At 40.1% G+C, this 22271-nt stretch overlaps 1 protein-coding gene across 1 annotated transcript; it reads left to right on the top strand.

Annotated features, from left to right (window-relative positions):
- Positions 1-7182: 7182 nt before the first annotated feature.
- Positions 7183-21415, top strand: LOC311208220 (WD repeat and coiled-coil-containing protein-like; the record flags this gene model as incomplete). Its single annotated transcript, XM_084284756.1, has 3 exons — positions 7183-9099; positions 17589-17709; positions 21249-21415. 3 exons carry the CDS (start codon positions 7183-7185, stop codon positions 21413-21415), a joined length of 2205 nt encoding a protein of 734 aa, XP_084140882.1.
- Between the last annotated feature and the right edge of the window lie 856 nt (positions 21416-22271).

Below are 22271 nucleotides of genomic sequence, written 5' to 3'. Positions count from 1 at the left end.
AACCACCGCAGCCTTTCTGTAAAAGTTTGGACACCACAGGACCTTCAATACAATTCTACCTTCTACAATTCTAACACTTCAGCTAGCTCAAGATAGTTCTGTTCCAGTCTGCACTGAAAGTTTAAAAGGTGAACTCTTTAAAAAAAATAGGTGGATAGCAGCAGGATGTTAGCACTAATTTAATTATTAGGTTTGTATTAGAAAACATTCACCAAGGTATTTGTCTATATTGGGGGGAAGAAGTAGGGAGTAGGAAGTCCTCTTAAATCTAACTAGCATGAACATTTCTAGGGAAGACCAAGCCAAAGATGATCTGTTGCAAGGGTTCCAAAAAGATCTGTGAGGCATCTCTCTTCAGATACTTCTGAAATTGTCTCTTCATCATCCCTGTAGCAGAACACCTCTACCAGTGAAAAGCAACAGTGAAGATATTTGTGTACGTGGCCATCAGACACATTGCCATCATACACCCCCCATACTTGAAGCAAAATTAGCTGCAGAGAGAGACCTGACCGTCCTCCTCAATCAATATTCTCAACCATGGTTTAACTGCTTGAATAGATACTAGAATCCCACTTGACTCAGAAGCAACCAATTTTGATATACTTTATGAAATTTGCTTTCTAGTGCTCTTTCCAAAACAGATGCTGCTAAGAGTTTGACTCTTTATAATGTCAACCAACCAGTTTCGGTACAGGGTTGTATCAGGGTCATACTGACCCGAATCCCATTACAATAATAAATTATTTCTCAGTGCCGACAGAGTCTAAATGACCTTTACAAATTATCAAGCTGGATAAATACGTATCTGCAAAAATATTATCCTTTGTTCTTGTTCAAGTTATGGGCTTTCCAGTGAGAGTGATATAACTGAACGTGCACACTACAGCAAAGAGCATGTAGCCATGCAAGAAGTTCCAAGTTGTTTGATGCATTGGTGCAGGTGATAAAAATATGGCTCCAAATTTACTTCATTGTGTGAAAATAGAAGATACTATACGAGATTTCTTTAAAAGCAAACAAATGTAATGCCTGTGAAAGAAAAAGGCTGGCAATTTGGAAGCCGAATGCTGACTTACAGATGGAAAGACCTATTAGATCATTCGTTTCCTCTCTTTGCCAAGACGGGAACAGTTCCTAAAGAACATTTCCTACTCTTCTGCCTAGTCTAATTTTAATAACGTAAGTACTGGAGTTTCTATCACTTTCCTTAAGATTCTCTTCCAGACAAACACAGCTTAAGCTCCGCAAATCCTCCTTTTTAAGAACAGCGTGGAGACTGGCATATAAAGACAGGGGGTATTAAGCCACAAAACTGGATTGAGACGGGGCGTTCAGTGCTGGGAGGGGTGTGGGTAGCTGAAGAACGAGCTGTCCATGGGGCTGATCACTGATCAACGTGCTAGCTGTAACAGGCACGCGTGTGATGCCTACGCAGCCACTCCTTGGCATTCATCTGCCCATAACCACGGCCTAGCTGGGTACATCAGCTAGACTCATAACGCAAGATTTATTGTTCTATTTTAGGTGCTTCGAGATGGGATGAATCATGCCTTGAAAGTGGCTGTTTCTCACTGCTGGCTTTGGAGAGAATCAGTAAGCAGGGTGAGATGTAGACAACCGTGGCGTGTATGCCTAGGGGTGTGTTACAGAGCTGAGGCTCAGCTCGGCTGCCCCCTGGGAGCTTGGGTGCTGCTTCATGTAGGCAGCCAACTGTGTGTACCTCACTGAGGCACGTTCATTTGGAAGATGAATCCCATCCATACAATTAAAAGTGGGATGAATCTCATTCTCTGTGATCATGTTTGCATAGCTACCCTCTGCGTGCTTGCCTTCCTTAGTCCTCTCCTGTCTTGCTTTACCCAGAAAAAGGTTGAGCCCAATGGTCTTGCTGGGAACAAGAGTAAAGTGACCTTCCACAAAAGTCTGGTTCTCTTCCCCCACTGCAGTGAACTCCAAGTCTCACAAAAGAGAAAGCTTGGGAGATTAATAAATCCTTCACCAACTCTGCTATCCCCATCTTGCTGGACTGCTGTGTTAGAACTGACAAGATTTGACTCTATACTACACAAGAGAAGGAGTTGCAAGAGCCATAAAGACCAAAAGAGCTGTTGACAACACTCCTGTGAGACTGTGACACTGAAATGTGGAAAAAAAGAGACACAGAGAGAAGCTGTGACTTCCCTGCCTGAACTCTTCTTAGTTTATTCTTCTAGTTAGAATACAGCCTGCGTAGAAAGGCCTGGGGCTTTACCTTTACATAATAACTTACATTATTTATTTATTTATTTTTAATTACCAAGCTTCTTAACAGTTTCCTTGAACGTATTTATTTAAACAATACGTTCATTAGGTCTTCACCTGGCACATACTACCAGAGCTCACCAGCAGAAGAGCGGGTTAAATCCCCTTCCGAGAGCAGCAACAGCTCGCAGGAGATATCGGCTGTCAGGAGGATGCTGATTTACATAGCGTGATCAGTAGATCTGCTCTGACAGATTACGTATTATGTATCTTTATAACTGTGCATCATTTTCACATTCTGTTCCAGTCAGCCTGTGACAGATAACTATTTTTTAAAATCAGATCTCAAGGAAAAGAAACGTCAATGTGGAGAAATAAATACATTACTCAAGCTTCTTGAAAGTATTCGAGCTAAATGATACATCAACTTAAATTGGTGAAATCATGGCGGGGAGCTTTAAATAGAAATGTTTTTGAAGTAGAAATATCACAAAGCATTAGAACATTTTATAAATCTGAGTTAAATTAGTATTAGAAAAATTATTACTGTTATGTTTTCATTACATATGGAGCTGAATCTGTCTTCCTTTGAAGTCACCAGGAATATTAACATCAATTTAATTAACTTGAAGCAAGATTTAGCCCCAGAAGGAGTTATTTTACCATGAATAAAGGAGAAAATGAAGTCTGAATCTCTGCTTTTCCAGCAAGGCACTCAACTCAGATCCACAGAGATACTGCGATACCTATCTCCCACTAGACAGGAAATAGGCAAGTAAATATATTTAAGAGCCTGGATCTCATTATCCCTGATTCATATTGAACACAAAAATATTCACCATTTCCCCAGACAGGTGAATAGTAGGTACAGCAATGGGAGAAAACAGCAATATAAAAAGAGTATTATAAAAAAGGGTAGCTCAACCTCTGCTGCTGTCAGGGCTGGATTTGGGTTTTCAAGGTTCGTTGAGAATGATGGGAACTTACTGCCACTATTTAATAGTTATGTTCTATCAACATAACTACGTGTTAGCTATTAATATACCAGCAGAGGATGGTGTTCAGTTCTGGACTTCGTTTGGTGCTTCCAACAACCACCTCCTCTGAAGAGACACAGACTGGCTGACTGGGATCACTCTACAAGACAGGGCCAGCAAAGGTGCCACCAGCCGAAATATTCAATTTAAACCGTGGGTGACATTCTGATCTTAGTTATACCAATGTTAATCGGAGGCACAGCGGTGCTAATAGGATCAGAATCTAGCTCAGTGTCCCTGTAAAGACTGTGGTCGCTCACTGGACTGTCTCAGATTACTAGCAGATTACTCCAGGTCTCAAAGAAAAACTATAGCATTGCCAGGACAGCTTTCAATTACCAGACTTTATTTTAGGCATTATATAGGTTTCTGCATGCCAAGGTGACACAGAAATATCACTGAAATGTTTTACCAGTTTCCAGAAAATTATACTAAGTGAGTGAAAAGAAACCCCCCGGCCCCAAATTGGATAATCTTTTTCAGAAATGAGATTGTGCCAAAAAAAACCCTCATTGTCTTTCATTTGCACTTTGTCTGTGCCTGGAACTTGATTTGATCCAGATATTATTTAAATTCTGTAATCACAACATAGCTCTAGTTTTTTTCATTTGTGTATTTCACAAGTCTTCCATTACTTGGAAAATTTTTTAAAGATAAACTGTGAACTGTGATCTTTCTCAATTTACTTTCCTCATGTATGGTGTTCAGGGAGGCGATTCTGTTCACACACAAGTTTCTGGCCCACTTTATTCCCTCCCACTCAAAAACCCGCTAAATGAACCATGGCAGGAGATTTTCCTTGAGATCCTAAAATGTTACCTCAATGGAGCCTGAGGTTCAAACTCAATTGCTACAGAATAAACCTTGCAGGGTGTCCAAGCTCTGCAGATTTCAAGGAACACAGACTCTTAGAGAATCAAGAAAAGGGCACAGCAAACTCTTCAGAGGTTCTCTGTCTCCTTGGTGGGCCTCACCTTGAATTCACCGAAGCTGTATTAAAAAGATTCTTTGTAGTCAGGGATCTCGGATTCTCCTTTGCTTTGAGCAAACACTGTAACTCCATAGCTGCTAAGGCTTTTTACTGATTTGCTTCAAACTTTCTAGAACAATTATACCATAGGACATAGAGATGTTATGTGATAGGAAACAGGAGATGCATTATCTTGGTGAACTGAGGAGTGGGTCCAAAGCTGGACCCCCTCCTCCAGGTGTGGCCTCACCAGTGCTGGGTGGAGGGGAAGGATCACCTCCCACGACCTGCTAGCAATACTTTGCCTCATGCAGCCAAGAACTGCATTTGTGTTCTTTGCAGCAAGGGCACACTGCTGGATCACGTCCAGCTTGGTGTCTACCAGGACCCCCAGAAAAGAGAAAAAGAAAAAGAAAAAGAAAAAGAAGAAGAAAAAGAAAAAGAAAAAGAAAAAGAAAAATAAAAATAAAAAGAAAAAGAAAAAGAAAAAGAAAAAGAAAAAGAAAAAAAGAAAAAGAAAAAGAAAAAGAAAAAGAAGAAGAAAAAGAAGAAGAAAAAGAAAAAGAAAAAGAAAAAGAAAAAGAAAAAGAAAAAGAAAAAGAAAAAGAAAAAGAAAAAGAAAAAGAAAAAGAAAAAGAAAAAGAAAAAGAAAAAGAAAAAGAAAAAGAAAAGGAAAAAGAAAAAGAAAGAAAAAGACAATCTTCCATGTGAGTAGTCTGTGATCTCAAGATGTCTGCTTAGCTGGCAAAACACACATCCTCCTTAGTGAAACATTTTCTGAGCATTTCAGTCATACTGAAGCAGAAGTGTCTGTATCAAATCCACATTCTAGGTTACTAGAATCCAGCTGCAACATCGTGTTGTTGTTGTGTTTTGTTATTGTTGTTTGGTTTTTAGTGATACTTTAAGCACCATTCGGAATGTAGATGAGGTGTCTGTGCTAAAAAAAAAAAAAAAAAAAAAAAAAGCTTTATCAGTAAAATACTTCCAGAAGACAGCAAAGCAGCTAAGTGGCCTTATTTTAAAGCAAAACAAAAATATCTTATACAGACTCTGCAATTTTGTGGAGCTGCTGGGATTGTTTTTTAACGTAATCTGTTTCTTATAACTACTATGGGTAAAAAAGCTACCACTATATAAGAAAGAATAATCCTGCAGCCACTTTAAGAAAGTGCCTGGTCAGAGTTCCTAGTGAGACTGGCAGTGTGGCTTCTTAGGGACTGTCTGGGCATCGGTGTCAGCAATCAGTAAGGTAAAAGCATTAAAAATATGTTCTCACTGCAAGCACAGACAGAGACCAATAATTTAGGAGACTTACATAAAAAAAAAAATGGATCTTCTAACCTCCATATTTAGCTTTTTTACCTATTTCTTTAATTTTGATTTTTACCTATCCAGTCACCACTGCTGGTTTGTCCTTGATGAGGATAAAATATTTCGATTCTGAATGCAGTCTTCATGAAATAAGCTACGAAAAGCAAGTAGCTGTGAATGAGACTACAGCATGATTACTCTACATAAATTTGGGAGCTCTTTAGTGGTACTCACCATCCCCACTAAATACACCTGGGAAAAGGACATTAAGAAAATTCTTGCAGCGGTGATCCAAGAAGAGGTCACCTTTTGCCAGGTGGAATATAAAAATAGATAAATTGTAAATCAGCCAAAGGTGCAGAATATCTACAGTTGTCTTAAACCTTTAACCGTAGCTATCACACCGATCACTTTACAACCTGCTTTGCCTAGGTGTAATTTATTCCCATTATTTTGTCATGAAAATCACAAGAGACACAAGTTGCATCAAAGCAGGAGGGAGCTGGCAGCAAACCCAGAACCACATAAAGATGCTGAGGATGGGATCCAGTTGCCTGTAAGCCTCTAACACCATTTTTGATGGTCTCGGGGCTATTTAGGGATAGTCTGTGTGCTGCCTACTGCCACCCGGAGTGGCACTAACCTTCCGCAAGCCCTGTGCCCTACCTGCCGGCCCCCCTTGGCTGTCCCTGGCATCCTAGGGCATTTCTAATAGCAATGGTCGCTTATCTCAGAGTATGGGATCTCACCCTGAACATTTATTTTCAGCAATACATTTTGGCTGCGTGTTGAGGGAAGAGTCCTCACATATGGGTGGCTGGGAAGACCAAGAAAGAAATCAATACATGGCTGCAGCTAGGAAATCCAACCCCGTAAAATGAACACTAGTCAGCTGTCCTTGCTTCTAGAATATATATATACATGTATATATATTTAATTTCACCTTCCTTCATCTTCCTGGAATTACTAACAAAACAGAACAGGATTTCTTTTTTCTCCTTTCCTTTCACAGCCACTTGGGGCCATGTACCCCTGAAAGGCGCTGTCCATCAGAGATTGCAGTCTGCCTTGTGCAGTTCTCGGATATATTTAAATCTTCCTTTACCCTTCAAAGGCTGGTTGAAAGAAGTGTTAGGTCATTATTTCAGGCTGTAGCTTAATACTTAGGTTTAACGGCATACGATCTCTCTCCAGCCTTCACCAAAGACCTTCATTCACTGAAGGTCAAGGTATTAAATGCTATTTTTAAACACACGCCCAGCAGTGAAGAGTTAAAAATAGACTTCTACGAAAACGTCCAGTAATTGGTTAAACCTTGTTAGCCATCACATGAAGATGATAACTCCTCCCAGGAAAAGACATAGCAAAAGCAGCTTTGACATGGGTTTATACTTAGAAGAGCAGCTGCAGGCTTACCGGGAAGGCGTTCACAATATAGGCTTGTGGACAATTAACAGAAAAAACAAAACAAAAAAAAAAAAACAGTTTGATTCTGCAAAGGAAGGGAAGGAAATAAAAGATTTATTTCTTTTTTTCCTTTCCTCATCATGGTCTGCAAATGAATTCCATGGATTTTCTACTTTGGAACAATCACCAGTAGGGAGAAAACCTCAAAGGATGGAGCTGGGAAAGGCAAAGCTGCTGCGAACTGGTCTCAATGCTTTATATCAAGCCATCCACCCTGTGCATGGAATCGCCTGGACGGATGGGAAGCAAGTGGTGCTGACTGCCTTGTACTACCAGAGCGGAGAGCTGAAGTTTGGGGACTCGAGCGTTGTCGGCCAGTTTGAACACGTGCATGGGCTTTACTGGGGCCCATGTTGCTCTGCAGAGATGCCAGCTCTGCTCGCTGTTCAGCACAAAAAGCACGTCAGCGTTTGGCAGCTGGGCTGCAGTGCCGCCGAGAAGGGCAAACCCTTGGTTTCTCAGACCTGTGAAATTGGGGAGCCGTTTCCACTGCTTTCCCAGGGCTGCGTGTGGCACCCGAAACAGGAGGTCTTGGCTGTGCTTACGAAGAGAGACGCTTCAGTCTTGCACGCCGTTCGTACAGACAATAGTAGAGTTAAGGCAGACATCAAAAGCAGTGGGCTTATTCACTGTGCTTGCTGGACGAAGGATGGCAATCGTTTGGTAGTCGCTATAGGCAGTGCCCTGCATTCCTATATTTGGGATGATGCTCAGAAAACTCTAAACGTCTGCTCCTTTTGTCCAGTCTTCGATGTGGGAGGTTATATCTGCGCTATGGAAGCCACGCTGGATTTCCAAATTGCTGTAGCTACCGAGCTTCCTTTGGATAACATCTGCGGCTTGAACGCGGGCATTACGTTTGATACGCCATCTGGAACCGAAACTGGCTCTTTAGTCTCACAGTCTATGGTGTTTGGTGATGAGGAATACTCCATGGACCTGCGACGAAGGTCCACAGATTCAGACAGGTCAGGCACTGTCGATTCAATAGCTTCTTCTTCATCGGGACCTATGGACTTAACCCACATCCTTGCAAACCACCGACGGTCTGATCCCGGTCCTCTCATTACCCTGAAACGCAAAGACTCTGCAACAATAAATGGTCAAGATTCTTCCTACCTGATCTTGGTGACTTTTGAGAGGAAGGTAACCACCACCAGAAAAGTCACCATCCCAGGTATTCTGGTTCCTGACATTATGGCTTTTGACCTTCGAGCTCAGATTGTGGCAGTAGCCTCTAACACTTCTAACATTGTTTTGGTGTATTCAGTGACCTCTTCCTGCATGCCCCATATTCAACAAATCCAGCTGGAAAAAAATGAAAGACCAAAGGGCCTGTGCTTTTTGACCGATAAGCTCCTGTTGATCCTCATCGGGAAGCAAAAGTTCCCTGAGCCTAACTTCATTCCCTCATCGAGTTCAGACAGGTACGTGATGCGCCTGATGGCCAAAGAACTGATGCTGGAAGAGGATTCTTCAGCTCTGCCAGACACTAAGCAGCACATGCTTTACAGCTTTGTATCCTCTGTGAACATACCTGGAAAAAGAAAGTTCTTTGAAAATCTTGCCACAGAAGACCAAGGTCCAAGCAGGGAGCTGTTGATACCGAGAAGCACAGTTATTCAGTCTCCTAGTGGCAGGAGAAGACTCCTTGAAGAAGTGAAGAGCCCCAGTTATGAGCAGAGCTCTTCCTCAAGCGTTAGTGACCTGGATGAGAAAAAGCTCACAGGTGACGCCTCCGTTGCCTTGGAAAATTTGGATGCTGAACCTACCAATCGCTCAATGGCTCTTCTTGGTTTTGGAACACGTGCCAGGCCTTCCAGTAGACCAGCTTCCCCTAAGGTGCAGTTCAGCGTGATCCAAGAAACATCGAGCTCTAAAAATAACAATTTGCCAAGTGAAAGAGGAATGAGTCACATATCCAGAAATTTAGAGAGACTTTGCGGCAGCTTTAACGAGTTACAACTGAGTCTTTCTGAAATAACAGACCTCGCTAAAAATGGGAGAAGGGTATCTTTAGCCTACCCATGTTCACAGGAACCGCCGGTTGTTCGTATCACTTATCAGGTAATTTTTTCATCAATTTACAAATATTGTGATAAGCCACTGAACTTTAAAACAATATTTTATTTATATAGCTTTAGACCAAGAGGATGCAGTTTAATTCTTACCAACCCATGAGAAATGCAACCTGAGGGTGGCATCGAGCTTAATTTAAAATGGTATTTTGTCACTGAAACAATGACTAAGGCTAACGTGGATTAGAGGATACTTCATGCGGGAGATCTGTGTATTTTCTTTGCAAAACTTCTAAGCAAAACTGTCATGGATAGTAGCTGACTTTGTGTGCCTCTATCAAATAAGAGCACAAAGACACGTGGCTAGGTGTACAAAAAGGTTTATGTGTTAGTTTAGTGTAGAGAGGAGCCTGTGAGTAGCCATCTGTAGGCATCCCCACCAGAAACCTATTAAATTCAAATCTGAGCTCAAATCCAAAGTTTGAAGGTAGCTAGACTCTCGTGAAGGCTGAAACAAAGTACTGAATATCAACTTGGGGAAAATTCAGGTGGGAATGATACAAAGCTGACTTATTTCTACTTCAATATCTCACTTTTAATCTTTACACAACTGGACACAATCAATTTGCAAAAAGTGTTATCACTACAAATTTTTCAGAAAAATTATCTGCCAGTATGCAATTATCCTTTCATTAAATAAATAGATGAATATCAAATCACCATGTTCCTATCCCACCCTTATTTTAACAAAATTCCTGCTGGCTTCAATAAGAATTTCAACTAAGGAACAAAGGCTGTGCAATTATTTCTTGTGTTTATTCTTAGTATCATTACCAGTAATACCGATATTATATTGATAATAGTTTGCTCATCCTGATTCTATTGGCATCACTGCTAGAACCAGGGTTCCTTTCGGGATATTGATGCCAGTTGCAAATGCATTCTCCGTTGCAAGATAAGCAGAGTCAACTCAAGTAATACATTAATTTCATAACGCTGCTGCTGCAGTATGTATTTCTTAGACAAATTTGACTCACGGTTGTACAATAACAACCTCCTTTTATTTGATAGGGATCCGTATAGACGTCTAAGCACCCTTCCTTGAACACTCATTAAGGGAATCGTGACTGATTTAAACATATTCATTAATTGTTAGCAATTATTTACTTGGCATTTTAGCAGATGATGGTATGCTAAGTACATTGGATAAAAGCAAAGCTTTTGATCTGAATTAGTCAATAATTTAACTTGGATATATTATACAAATTCTGGTTAAAAAAAAAAAAAAAAAGTCTATTTTAAATAATTTAGGATTTTATTTAGCAAGAATCAAGATCTTCTGTTCCCCGGCATGTTCGAATTAATTCTCATTTCTTAATATAAATCAACTTCTTTATTTAACAAGTAGCCCCTTTTTCTTGGATTTGATTGGATTAACCTTTCCAAAGAGAAGTTCTGATTGTGACACCTAACATTAATCTAAGATCTGAAGTCAACGTGCATGTGTTGGCTTACACAAGCAGTAAGAATTAATTTTCCTGATTTCCTATTTGGGAATAAATAAATAATAATAAGCAATAAAATTAGTGTGCCTAAATTATTGCCAAAGTAACTAGATTTAAAAAGGAAGTCTCTTATTTATCTAAACAGGTTAATTTCACACTGAGTCAGCAGAAAGCCCCTCTAGTACTACACTATAATGACTCAGAAAATGCCACTTGATGTCTTTCCAACACATAGATCTTCTGGGTAAGTCTCACATCTAATGCCCTGAGTAGTTCAGCCCCTCGTCTGAAATCCAGCAGCATCACATAATGATGCCAAAAAATAATGAAAAATAGACTGATGGCAAAAAGGCCTCCAGACAGACAGGGAAATATTTGCTTCATAGGCAGCTGATAATTTTCTCAGAAGATAAGTTCTTTTAATTAATTTGGATTCAGACATCTGAACCTTGCTCTTTCTGCAGGAGCTGAGGAGCGCCCTGTGAGCTCAGGGACCAGCTGGGCTATGAGTTCCAGCCAGGCTCTGTGTTCACGGTGCAGAAAGTCGGGAAATAGCTTTATTGCCATATGAAATAAATATCAGCCTGTGGAAAAGACTCTAAATTTTAGGAGCTGCAGTCCGGTCAATAATATGGCCATTATCTGGCAACTTCTTGGGTCAGGTGTTTGTGCAACCCCCAGCACAGCAGAGGCTCAATCTTGATTGAGAAATTTTACCGTAAAGTAGAATGAGCAGTACTACATAGCCATATACATTAAAAACATAAAAGTTTAAAGCATAATAGATAAAAATATAGCAATGATTAACAGGCAATGACGAACACTGCTGTGCAGCAGCGTTACTGACGTACATAAAGATTCCAGATCTGCTTAGAAAACTGTAATATAAACCAGAATGCGTATTGCTTAATTATTCAGAATATCTTCTTACTGAATAGCCTTCAAAACCTTTATTCTGTTAGTGCTGGCCTGCCCACAACTTCTCTGAAGTCATGTCCATGCGGCACTACTGGAATTTATATTCTGCGTAGCCCACAGCCATAAAAGAAAAACACGATCACTCACACTTCGGAAATGTCACTGCACTATCACTTGTGTAATAGCAGCCAGCCACCAGAGGTGATTTGATCATTCAACCCTGAAAAGCAAATATTATTGCTCTTTCATCACACACAGACTTGTGATTCAGGCTAGTGTGGGAGGGCAGACAGACAGACACAATAAGGAGATATTATTTAACAAGGGGGAAGAAAAGAGAGAGATGAAGATCTGCCACAGATCTGTTTCTATTTCATCTTGCAAAAAGATGCTTTTATCATCCATTTCCCCCAGAAAAGAAACAGCTGCAGAATATTTAAACTAGCCTCATTCAAAAGCTAATTAGAGTGGAAACAAAGGCAATCTGGATTTGGAAATAATGGCATTTAGGGGAACCTCTCCAGGAGGAATAAAATTCATCTTAATCTGAAGAGTATCTTAAAAACTCCTGCGTTTTGCTCACAAGCAGCATTATGTCAAAAACCTACATCACAGAAAGTATTGCCTGATTACACAGGAAATAAATATCTTTTCAGCAATTAGTCAACAGGATTTCCTTACTTCCTTTTGTTAGCATTCACCAACAATTAGATACAAGACAATTTGTACTTTTATACCTTCCTACAATTCACTATGGGAAACTTTATTGCCAAGGTCAGCTACAAAATCAACAATTTTTACACAGAGCTGGGAGATGAATTGAAGGGATCCAAACACGTGGCAATAAATTTGCTGATACAAATACATGCAGTAGAGATAAAGAAGGGGGGTGACAGTAAAATGAGCAAAGCGATAAGGAGAAAGCAGGCTGCAGCGATCAGCTATGATAAGACCACGAACCTTCTGGAAATCCAAAGGGTAATTTTGCCTCGAGTCGAGCAATAGAAAGAAAGTCATGAAAATGATGGAAGAGGAAGGCGTTATGACTGCTCCCTGGAGTAAGAAACTAGTCAGCCAGCCTGAAGTTTAGAAGGAAGAGATTTAGGATGACCATAAAAGACCTGCAGTAGTCAAGACCAGGGGTGATTAATGCAGGGATAACATTTTGAGCAAAGGGTGAGGAATCTGTTAAGAACAAATTCTGACGACAGTGTTGTGAAGGTGACCAGCAGCAGGCAAGAAGGGTTTGTAGTGGAGATGCAACACCTTTTGTTAGGCCAGATCATTTGGGTGTCAGATACATAGAGACAAATGTAAAGCCAAAAATGAAGCCAAGCTTTTGTACTGTGCAAAGTAAAGGTTTGAGTAAGCAAACCAACAAAAATCCCAAAGATCAAGGATGACAAAGGGCATGCCTTAGATGACCAGACACCTGCAACATTAGTTGCAGAGCTATTAAGAGGGAGCAAAGAGCAGAGAAATGCTAGCATCACATCACACATGTCCTTCTGCGTGCTATAAATGCAAACTGAGCTGGGATTTAAGCACCCCTGAGCACCTCAAATCTCTTCTAATTCAAACATTTTACAGGCTTACTCTTCTCTGACAGGTTACTTAGGGTTGCAGCTGGAATGTCCCACATAAGGCCATGTGAAGATGCTGAGCTGTTGAGAGCTCCACCAAAATAAAATCAGGATCCACCAGAAATCAAACCGGGATCCCAGCAGCAGAAATCAAGGGTGGAGAGGGAAGCAGCACAGGCTGCCAAAGCTCACTGGTTGTACCTGTGGTGATGATGCATGAGGCTGTGCCACAGAGCTCTCTGAGTGTTGGAAATCATAGTTCTTCTTCCTCTTCAGTGCTCCCCCGTAGCCACCGAGCTCTCTTTTCCTTGTCTTCTTGGTCAGATCCCCCACATCTATATTATTCACCAGTTTCTGGCATCCCACACGATGAATGTGGGGGCAAGGCAAAAGCGAGCTGACTAATAGGGACCGGGGTTTGGAACTGGAATTATCACAGCTCAAAGAGCTGAAATCAAGGGTTTAAGAAAAGAAAACACAGATCCAGGCAACTGCAGCCCTTATTCGTCTTGCAGTGCACAGATGTGGCTGACGAACCCGATACCTTTCCTTTATAAAGAAGAGATTATTAACACAAAGGATAGGAAGAGTATTTAAAACACTTGTAGTACAGTACAGCACTCGAAATCATGCCACGGGGGAAATTATTTGTTCAACAGCAAGATTAATATTGGGATTGGGATTAATAAAAGAAATATGAAGATGATTAAAAAATGAGCTGGAAAGAGGACAGCAAAGAGTTCTAAATATATATTTAAAAAAAAAAAATTGAAGAAATTTTCTAGTGGATTTCACATGATTGTCTTCAGGCCGATCTTAAAGTTTCATTAATAACCTGATGAGATATGCCAATAAAATCTGCTTATGGCATAAAGTCTGTAATATTTTCAGTTGGGGATCAGAATATGACACCTGTAATTTAATGACCTTCCCATCTTGAATAAGAAAAAATGGATTGAAATGAACTCATATGAAGTGCATAGTGGAAAATCTAGGATAAAATGCAGGAATTTGTGCTATAAACTATATTCATTAGCTGGAAACAACCGAGGAAGACAAACACTTGCATGTGTTAAGTGACTGCAAGATGACAATGAATTAGGAATACGACGCGTTTATGGAAAGACCAAGGCTATGGCTTGGTGAGGCATTGGTGAGGTGCATGCAGTAAGAAATGCAGGCGGGGGCAACACAGCTGTGGGGCCTCATCTGGGACAGTTTCCATTTCTAGACATCCACATGCAGGAACAACACAAGCAAACTGCAATCAGTTACTAACCCAGGGGTAGTAAAAATGTTGTTGATTGGAGCACGTCCTGATTCACATCACTGTTTCATCAGTCGTCGAATTTAAGCTCACGAGGACGATCTCAGCATCCAGGTAGCTGTAGGCAGCGCATTTGGAAATAAAAGACAAGAAGTGAAAAGGATTGGGAGGCAGAACTGGCTAGCTGCTCAGTGGGAATCCAAAAAGTTAGAAGAGACACGCTTGTTTATTGTCTGGTTTTATGGTGTATAGCACCTAATCCAGGAGCCTTTTTTGCCTCGGTCAATGATTTTCTTTGTGCTCCAAACCATGAGTTTTGAAAGACAAATTGGCAGCAGCACGACTGGCTGGCTGCAGCCCAGGAGATCCTTTGTAGGCTATAAAATGGTCAAGGGGCAGGCTGACACAGCTGAGGGAAAGCAATTCCTGAATCGATGGTTTGTTTCTGTTGGATTTGTGTTGAGGGAGGGCTGGACCTGACAGATTACAGGTGTTTGGCTGCAGAAGCTTTATCTGAAAATATCCCCTCAAGTATGTGAAACTACAGTTGTTTATTCTGTGATTAACGTGTTCTTAATCCATCAATAAACTTTGGTTTAAAATAAGACAACCAGCAGAAAGAGCTTTTAATATGAAAATTAATATGAAGTCTCTGGCTTCAGCAGGAGATAAACAGTGACACAACAAAACCAGAGGTACATATTTTAGTAAGTGGTGGATTAAATTAAAATTTGGCTAGAAAATGGTCTTTTATTCAACACATGAAAATGGCAAGTACTAAGGTGAGTGAATCTCTCAAGGTCGATCTCTGTGTAATGGTTTGATCTATAAAAAGGGAATAAAAAGAGTTACCTACCTCTCAAAAGAGCATTAAGTTAATTCAGTTAATATATGTGATGTGAGGGAACATATTCCTCAAAGAGGAACGTTATCGTTACTTAAACCCACCATTAAACGAAAAGAGGCTAAATAATTAGAAGATTGAAACTGAATGATCCTGGACCTGACCGAATTTTTCAGCAGAAAAAAAAGTAAAATGTAAATGTGATCAAGTTTATCATTATAAACAGAAGTATAGAACAATGAGAGAACAGCTAATATGAATGCTCACAAGTGATGAAAGACAAACACCTCTGAAACTTAAGCTTTGAGGTCTGTACTTGAAAAACTGTAAAACCGTGGGTTTTACAAAAGAGATGCCATGTAGGTTTTTATGCACAAAAATGCTTTCGACTTCTAATACCCGTCAAAATTGTAACTTTAAAGGCTAAGTAGAAAGCACACTAGAACAAAGTCATCCTAAATATACATTTCCATGCAGTGGGTTTCAAGTCAACAGAGACATTGCTAGACCACTTTCTGATTATTCTTGGGTTGAAGCATATCTGCATGAGAAAAAGGAACTGCTTGGGTCAAGGCAATGAACCTGTCTCAACTGACATTCATCTTTCTTAATAATCCATTAACTGAGTTACAGGTTTGAATAAACTCTGGTATTTCAGCCTGAGATCAGGGAAATGAAGTGGTTTTCAGATGTACTAATCCACAACACACAGCAGGCAAATAGCATCTTGGGAATGTAAATGCCAAGCTGACAGTTCAGCCCATTGAGTTTTAAGTCTGTTTAGGTTCAAAACAATGTGGTACTTTGTAATTTGAAGTGACCTAAAATTGACAGTTCTCTTATATAGCTATAGCTGTAATAAGAAGCTACTCTAGGTTTATGACTAAGAAAATGATATTTCTTTGACTAAGGATTCTTTCGGTATTTCCCCATTAATTGCACAACAACAAATTTCTGGCTGTTTTGAACAGGCAAAGAGATGAGGAAACCTTTGAAAGTTGGGTGAAGTTTTTCATGGAAAGATATTTTTACAGTTCTTACACCTTCTATCAATCATAATATATAAATAAAAAACAAGCTGATAAAAATATAAAAACAACAACAAAAAATACTTTATCTGCATGGTCAGATTAAGATAGAGTTTGGTAGACACTCTGACTTGCAGAGTTCAGTGTTGTTGCATGAGAGCATACATACCATGTACAGAACAACTGAAGTGATTGTTAGGTTTAGAAAAGTTGTTGCACAGCAAAAAAGCACGTGCTTACTGGGAGAGTCAAAAGACAGCACAATTAGAAATGAAAAGACAATCATTAAAAGAGATGTGTTTAGTCAAATGTCAGATTACGAAGTACAGAAATAGCAGATGCGGTTGGGAACTTATTCAAACATAATTTTGTATCAGAAAGGAAGATGCAAGGGTATAAAGTTAGATGCAGACAGGGTAGGACAAGAAAAGGAGTTAGCACAGACGACTTCTTTTCAAGATGTTCTAAAACATTAACTTGGATCCCTTCTAAATGTACAACACAGAACAGTTTTATGGTCACTGGGGGAGTTTTCATGTTACGATTGACTTTCAAAAGATATCAGATGGGAAATTGCAAATGCAAATCCATACTCACTCCATAACACATAGAATGAATTAACTCCACTGACAATATTAACAATATATTTTTGTGGTCCTTGCACTTTGTAGTAACCTGAATGGCAGAACACAAAGGTGCCAATTCTCAAGACCAGCTAAACTTCTTGAGTGCCACCTTGAGTATGCCATGTTTATATTCAAACACATATTTTTTAGGGAATGTTAGAACTTCCAGGGCAGTAGATCCATATATTATCAATAAAAAAAACACCCTTACATGTATGATTCCCAAGCCACCTTGCTACAGCAGCTTTCAGGGAGACTGTCTCTATGCACAGCCTCTCTGCAATCCTCTGTGCCAGAAATGGCATTTTACTGGGGCGGAATAGCAGAACAATGAGTATCGAAACACCCACACGTACAGCCCAAACTGAGCAGAACCCAAAGCAGTTGCTTTGGTAGCACAAGACTTAAGCAACTTCCTTGTAGGCATGAAATATTCCCTTCCACTGAACTGACTCTTGAGCCAGAAAGACCCAATGGCCACAGGAATGTGGGGCCTGATGTATTTTATATGAAGGGGTGACGCAGTTTGTGCCACATAAGCACAAACAGCAAAAGCCAAAGAGGCATGTGCCTCTTTCCATGGGGCTCTCTGCCTCAAATTGTACTCCATGGTTGTGCCATCTCTAAACTGTAGCAATGACAGAGAAAGGAAATGCAAAATAATGAAAGAATTGAAAGGACTGAGAACAGAGGAATGGTTAAAAGGATTCAAGTAAAACAGCTAAGCCTTTAACAAGATCTTTTCTTTTACATACATGCGTTTGAAGAAATGTTTTTCAAATGGAGCAGTAACTGAAGAAACAAAAGATGTTCTCCTCTGTGATGGCAAGATCCATTTGAATTTAGTCCAGCAGCTGTTTGATCTGCCCATTATTGAAATGAAACATGGTATGTTCTTTTTATTTCTGGTATCTGGTTTCAACTGAGATTTTTAGTGTAAATGAGGCATTTGTGGTAATTACCCCATGCTGTAGCAAATGCAGATAGCTAAATTCACTTAAATGCTAAGTAATTGCAGAACTACCTATTACCAGAGTAATATGTTGGATGCCGTTGCAGAGGAAGGTCGAGAAAATAATCAGTCCACTGGGTTATCTGGAAATAGAAATACTTCCTTCCGAGCCCTTTTGGCATTCTGCCTTGTCCATCGTCACAAGTGTGTCCCACACCTGACAATGAAGAGAAGGTTGGAGGAAAAGTCATTCTCACAATGTGATAGATGTACCATGCAGCATTTGGGATTATTTTAATCTAAAATAAACAGCAGCGCTTGATGTTCTGATTTGTCAATCCCACATTTCTAACACCACTGCTTTGTAAAGACAGAAGTGGCCAGGGAAACCTAGGCCCCCACTTTCTCTTATCCATTTCTCTACAGTGCTTCTGATGGCTTTTCTCATCACAGCCTTATTATACAATGACCTTAAGGTACACGGTACTTGGCTGCAATTATGATCTCCTTGCTTTGTTTCTGCACTGAGGGATCCACAAATAACTTTGTCTTGGCCTTTGTCTTAGCCCCTGACAGGCTGAGACACGCTGGCTTCATCAGAAGACTTTGTTTTATGAGAAATTAATTCAACTTTTGGTGAGATCAAAATGAAAAGGACAGTAGTAATGTTAAAGTGTTCTAAATAATGAGAGTTACGTACCGGGCTGATATATACCAGGCTAACTGATGAAGCTAGAACTGATGGCTACATACGTGCCACAGCCCAGGGAGGCTGTCTACCTCCCAGCCACATTGGGACACTTCGGTTTTTCCCTGGCCTACAGGAGTTGTTCCAGCAGCTAATATGGATATGCAGGATATGCAGATAACAAGTATATGCAGGTTTTGTACTTTTGTCAGCAATTTCTCTTGCCTGTGTAGTGCAGTGGAAGCAAACACAAAGCCCTCCACATGCTGCAGAGGCCGGAGCTCTTTCCCAGCAGGCTTCTGCAATAGCACTCTGCAGCTTTGCAGGGCAAGGAGGACACAATTTTGGCTCGTACTTCCAGTTCTTGATTTTGGAAATGAATACCTACAATGAGCAAAGAGGTTTACAATTCAGTAGGAAAACAATAAATAATGGGCCAGAGAAAACGTATTTTCTGCTCTGTGGAATAGTTGAATATTCACTTTGCAGAACTCTGCTCTTCAATGTCATGCATTAGACCTGGGAGATATCCAAACAACATCTCAGAATCATGCTAACATGACCCCTGCATGCACAGTGCACTGCTTGGTGTTGCAGAAATTGAGCCTTTTTGTTGGCTGCAAGAAGAAAGACTGAATGAAAAATCCTTCTAAACCTCACTAAAATCCTGCAAAAATTGTCAGGTTGCAGGCAGAGGTAGTTATGCGGCTCTTTTTGCAGTTATGACCAGGTGAGGTTTATGTTCCTCAATCTTTCCTTTGCCACAAGGCATGAATATTAAATTTGATGTTTAAAAATATTATTCCCATCCTTTAATGCTCTATAATTAAAGGGGACACAATGAAAAGTGTGCTTGTACTGTGGTGATAGCCCAGCATTTTTTAACTATGAACCTAAAATTGAATGCATTAAAAAAAAAAAAAAAAAAAGCTTATAACTGCAGACCACATTCATACCCACAGCAAGGCTATTAGGATCACAAGAGTTATACGAGCAATGAACTTGCCCTCATCATGTGTGCATTAAGCCCAGGACCGTAATACCATTACCTGGGCTAAATATAGCCTGCCACATAGCGCCGTGGTGTTAGCACACACAAGGCTCTCTTTTCTGCAGGTCATCGTGCCAATAACTGTGCGTAGCAGAAGGGAATTGCATTCAGCACGAGGTTTTTCTGCCTTCAGTGGATTTTGGGGTGAATGCTTCAAAGCAACGTTACCAACTGCACAGAGAATTTCAAATATTTCATTGGGTGGAAATAAAAAGCCTCAGGAGTATGACAAAAGAGTGTGCTTTATCAATTTGACCGATAATATCAACCTGGACTGCAGAGTTTCCACTTCTAGGCCCACCGTTTACCGAATCTGAAGACTGTCCAGAATTAGAAAGACAGTATTAAGAGGAGAAGATTAAAGCTTCATGGTTTGGAATGACAAGCTCCTTATGATGTAACAGGTGACATGACAACTTGGAACAGCGTCGCAGCCCAGAGAGGTGCTCTGTTAATAGTATAAGGGAGATTTGCTTTGTCCAGTAACGTGGTTTGTTACAACTGACAGAAATTAAGCATGGCTTTCCGTTCCTTTTTTCCATCTTCTTTTTACATCTGCCTTTTCAAAACTCAATCTTATCTCCCCAAATTAAAAATGTGAACAATAAAACATAACAAGGCTTTCTTTAGCTCAGATCCCAGCCAATGGCACTGCTCAGTAATGACAGGATCCTATGCTCTAAGAAAACGCGTGACACAGGGGCTCCCACAATGCTTACCAGCTGCTACAGTGTGTTTTCTTTTATTTTTTTAATTTCCACAAAATGCCAAATCGAACAACAGACAAACAGAAAGTTCACTATTTTGTTTAACAGCTGTAAGATCCAGTCCAACAGGAAACAGATGATTCACTAGAAAAAAGAAAAAAGAAAAAAAAAATTATATATAGCTTCATTTGCAAGCTGGCTTTCAAAGGAAGGTAAAAAACAAAGTGTAGGAGGCTACATTTATTTTCTGCTTCTGTGTAATACAGAGAGTGATCCTGAATGATTTTAGAGTCTTTGTCATTTAATCTTGCCTCCTTTTTTTTTTTTCTTTCCTAAAAGGAAACAGATTTAAAATGTTATTCAGGTTCTGTTCATTCTCTTCTTATGTAAAGTTTTGATTAATAATTAAAGGACAATGAATTTTATTATATCAGCTTTTATAAATCAGCTTTTTAAAATCATGATATCTTCTGGAAACCATCTCCAAGGTGTAACTTGTTCCATTTGCGATATGAAATTGTAAACATACTGAACAATCTTGGTTTAGTGAAGGAGATGGAAATCCCAAATTCCCTTTAGAGCCAACACAGCACAATCATTTTCTTTACCATTTTTTTTCCATTTTTATGATCTCTTCATCATTTGGGAAGAGCAGATGAGCAAAAGGGATAAGCAGAAGTAGATGTCACTGGAACAAAAGTTGGCACGGAAAGGCTGGCTGAGTTTTCAGAAAATGGAGATACTTCGGTTTATCAGAGCTAGCAAAGAGATGCTTGGCTTTTCAACATAACCTAAATAAGGGATAAAATGCCTCAAACTCTCAAGACCTTTTGTTTAGCTTCCCTTTGCATTTACACATAAGTGTGTTTGGCATGGACTGCCAGATCTTACTGTTGTTAACATGACAAGGTTTTGGTGTACAAAAGGGAAGCGTGCTCTGCTCACGTGCTGGATGGCTTCTTAAAATGTGTTTGTGCGCTTTTAACCAGAGCCATACGCTCATTTCCTTTTTTTGCTTCATTTTTGTAGGCTCCTCTTGGATTGTGCTCACTGCAGACAAGGACGGCTTCGTGCCATTAATATTCAAAGCAGCACAGGAGATAATCATAAGGGATGGAACTGACAGTTCGGAAGTCTGTGGAGGGCACTCCTACAAAAAGGGCAGCCTAATGCAGCCTCCCAGCAGAGTGACATAATTGCTCAACAAAACCCACTAACAATCCTTTTTTTTTTTTTTTTTTTGTCTGAAGCAATACAGAAATGTTCTGCAGTGTCGGAAACTGAACGACTAGGAAGCTGTCTTCACTACTTGCAATATATTTTAACTGTAAAATCTGTGATATGGTTACACACTAGCTAAGTCCTAGGGTTGGCTGGACCCTGATGGTTTCTTCGGAAGGATCAGACCTAGCCTGAAGTTTATCAGCACTGTTGTTGCATATCAGCACTGTTGTTTAGCATAATGTTAATAACATTATGCTAAAAATCATGCAGTAAAAACAAGTCTGGCTAATCCAGGAGTACAGACTCCACAAAAGCAACCAAATGTTTTTTGTTGCAGGAGAAAATGCAATTAAAGAGCATTTATGTTGAGGAAAACTGGGGAGGGAAATGAGAAAGGAAAGCACTTTTAGGCTCTCTTTGCTGTTCCAGTGGGTCCCATGGAAACCTGCAATGTTTTCAAAAATGCATAATTCTAACACAAAAAACGTTCAACTACTAAAATGGCTGCATGGCTGTCTCACTTACACAGCATGTAGATTTATACACACACGTGAAAGAGAAAGAAAAAAGCCTTGCCAGGTAAATTAAGGATCAAAGGCACTGAATGTAAATTTCATTTGGCTACATGCAGATGTCTACACCAAACTTGTCACCTAGACTCCTGTAGGATCAGTCCTAAAGCCAAAAGCACTCCTACAGCAGATCACTCATGTCCTACTGCAGATCTCTACAAGTGATCATGGTGAACCATCCCTATTCAGTCAGTCATTAAGTGCCTACTCCATGCCACTGCCTGCAAAGCGAGCTCGTGTGACTGGTCTGAATGCA

Source organism: Netta rufina (genome assembly GCF_964035555.1).
Source record: "Netta rufina genome assembly, chromosome: 3".
NCBI classification, from domain to species: Eukaryota; Metazoa; Chordata; class Aves; order Anseriformes; family Anatidae; genus Netta; species Netta rufina.
The sequence above is the reverse complement of the archived record's forward strand: the minus strand, read 5'-3'. Positions and strand labels throughout refer to the sequence as shown.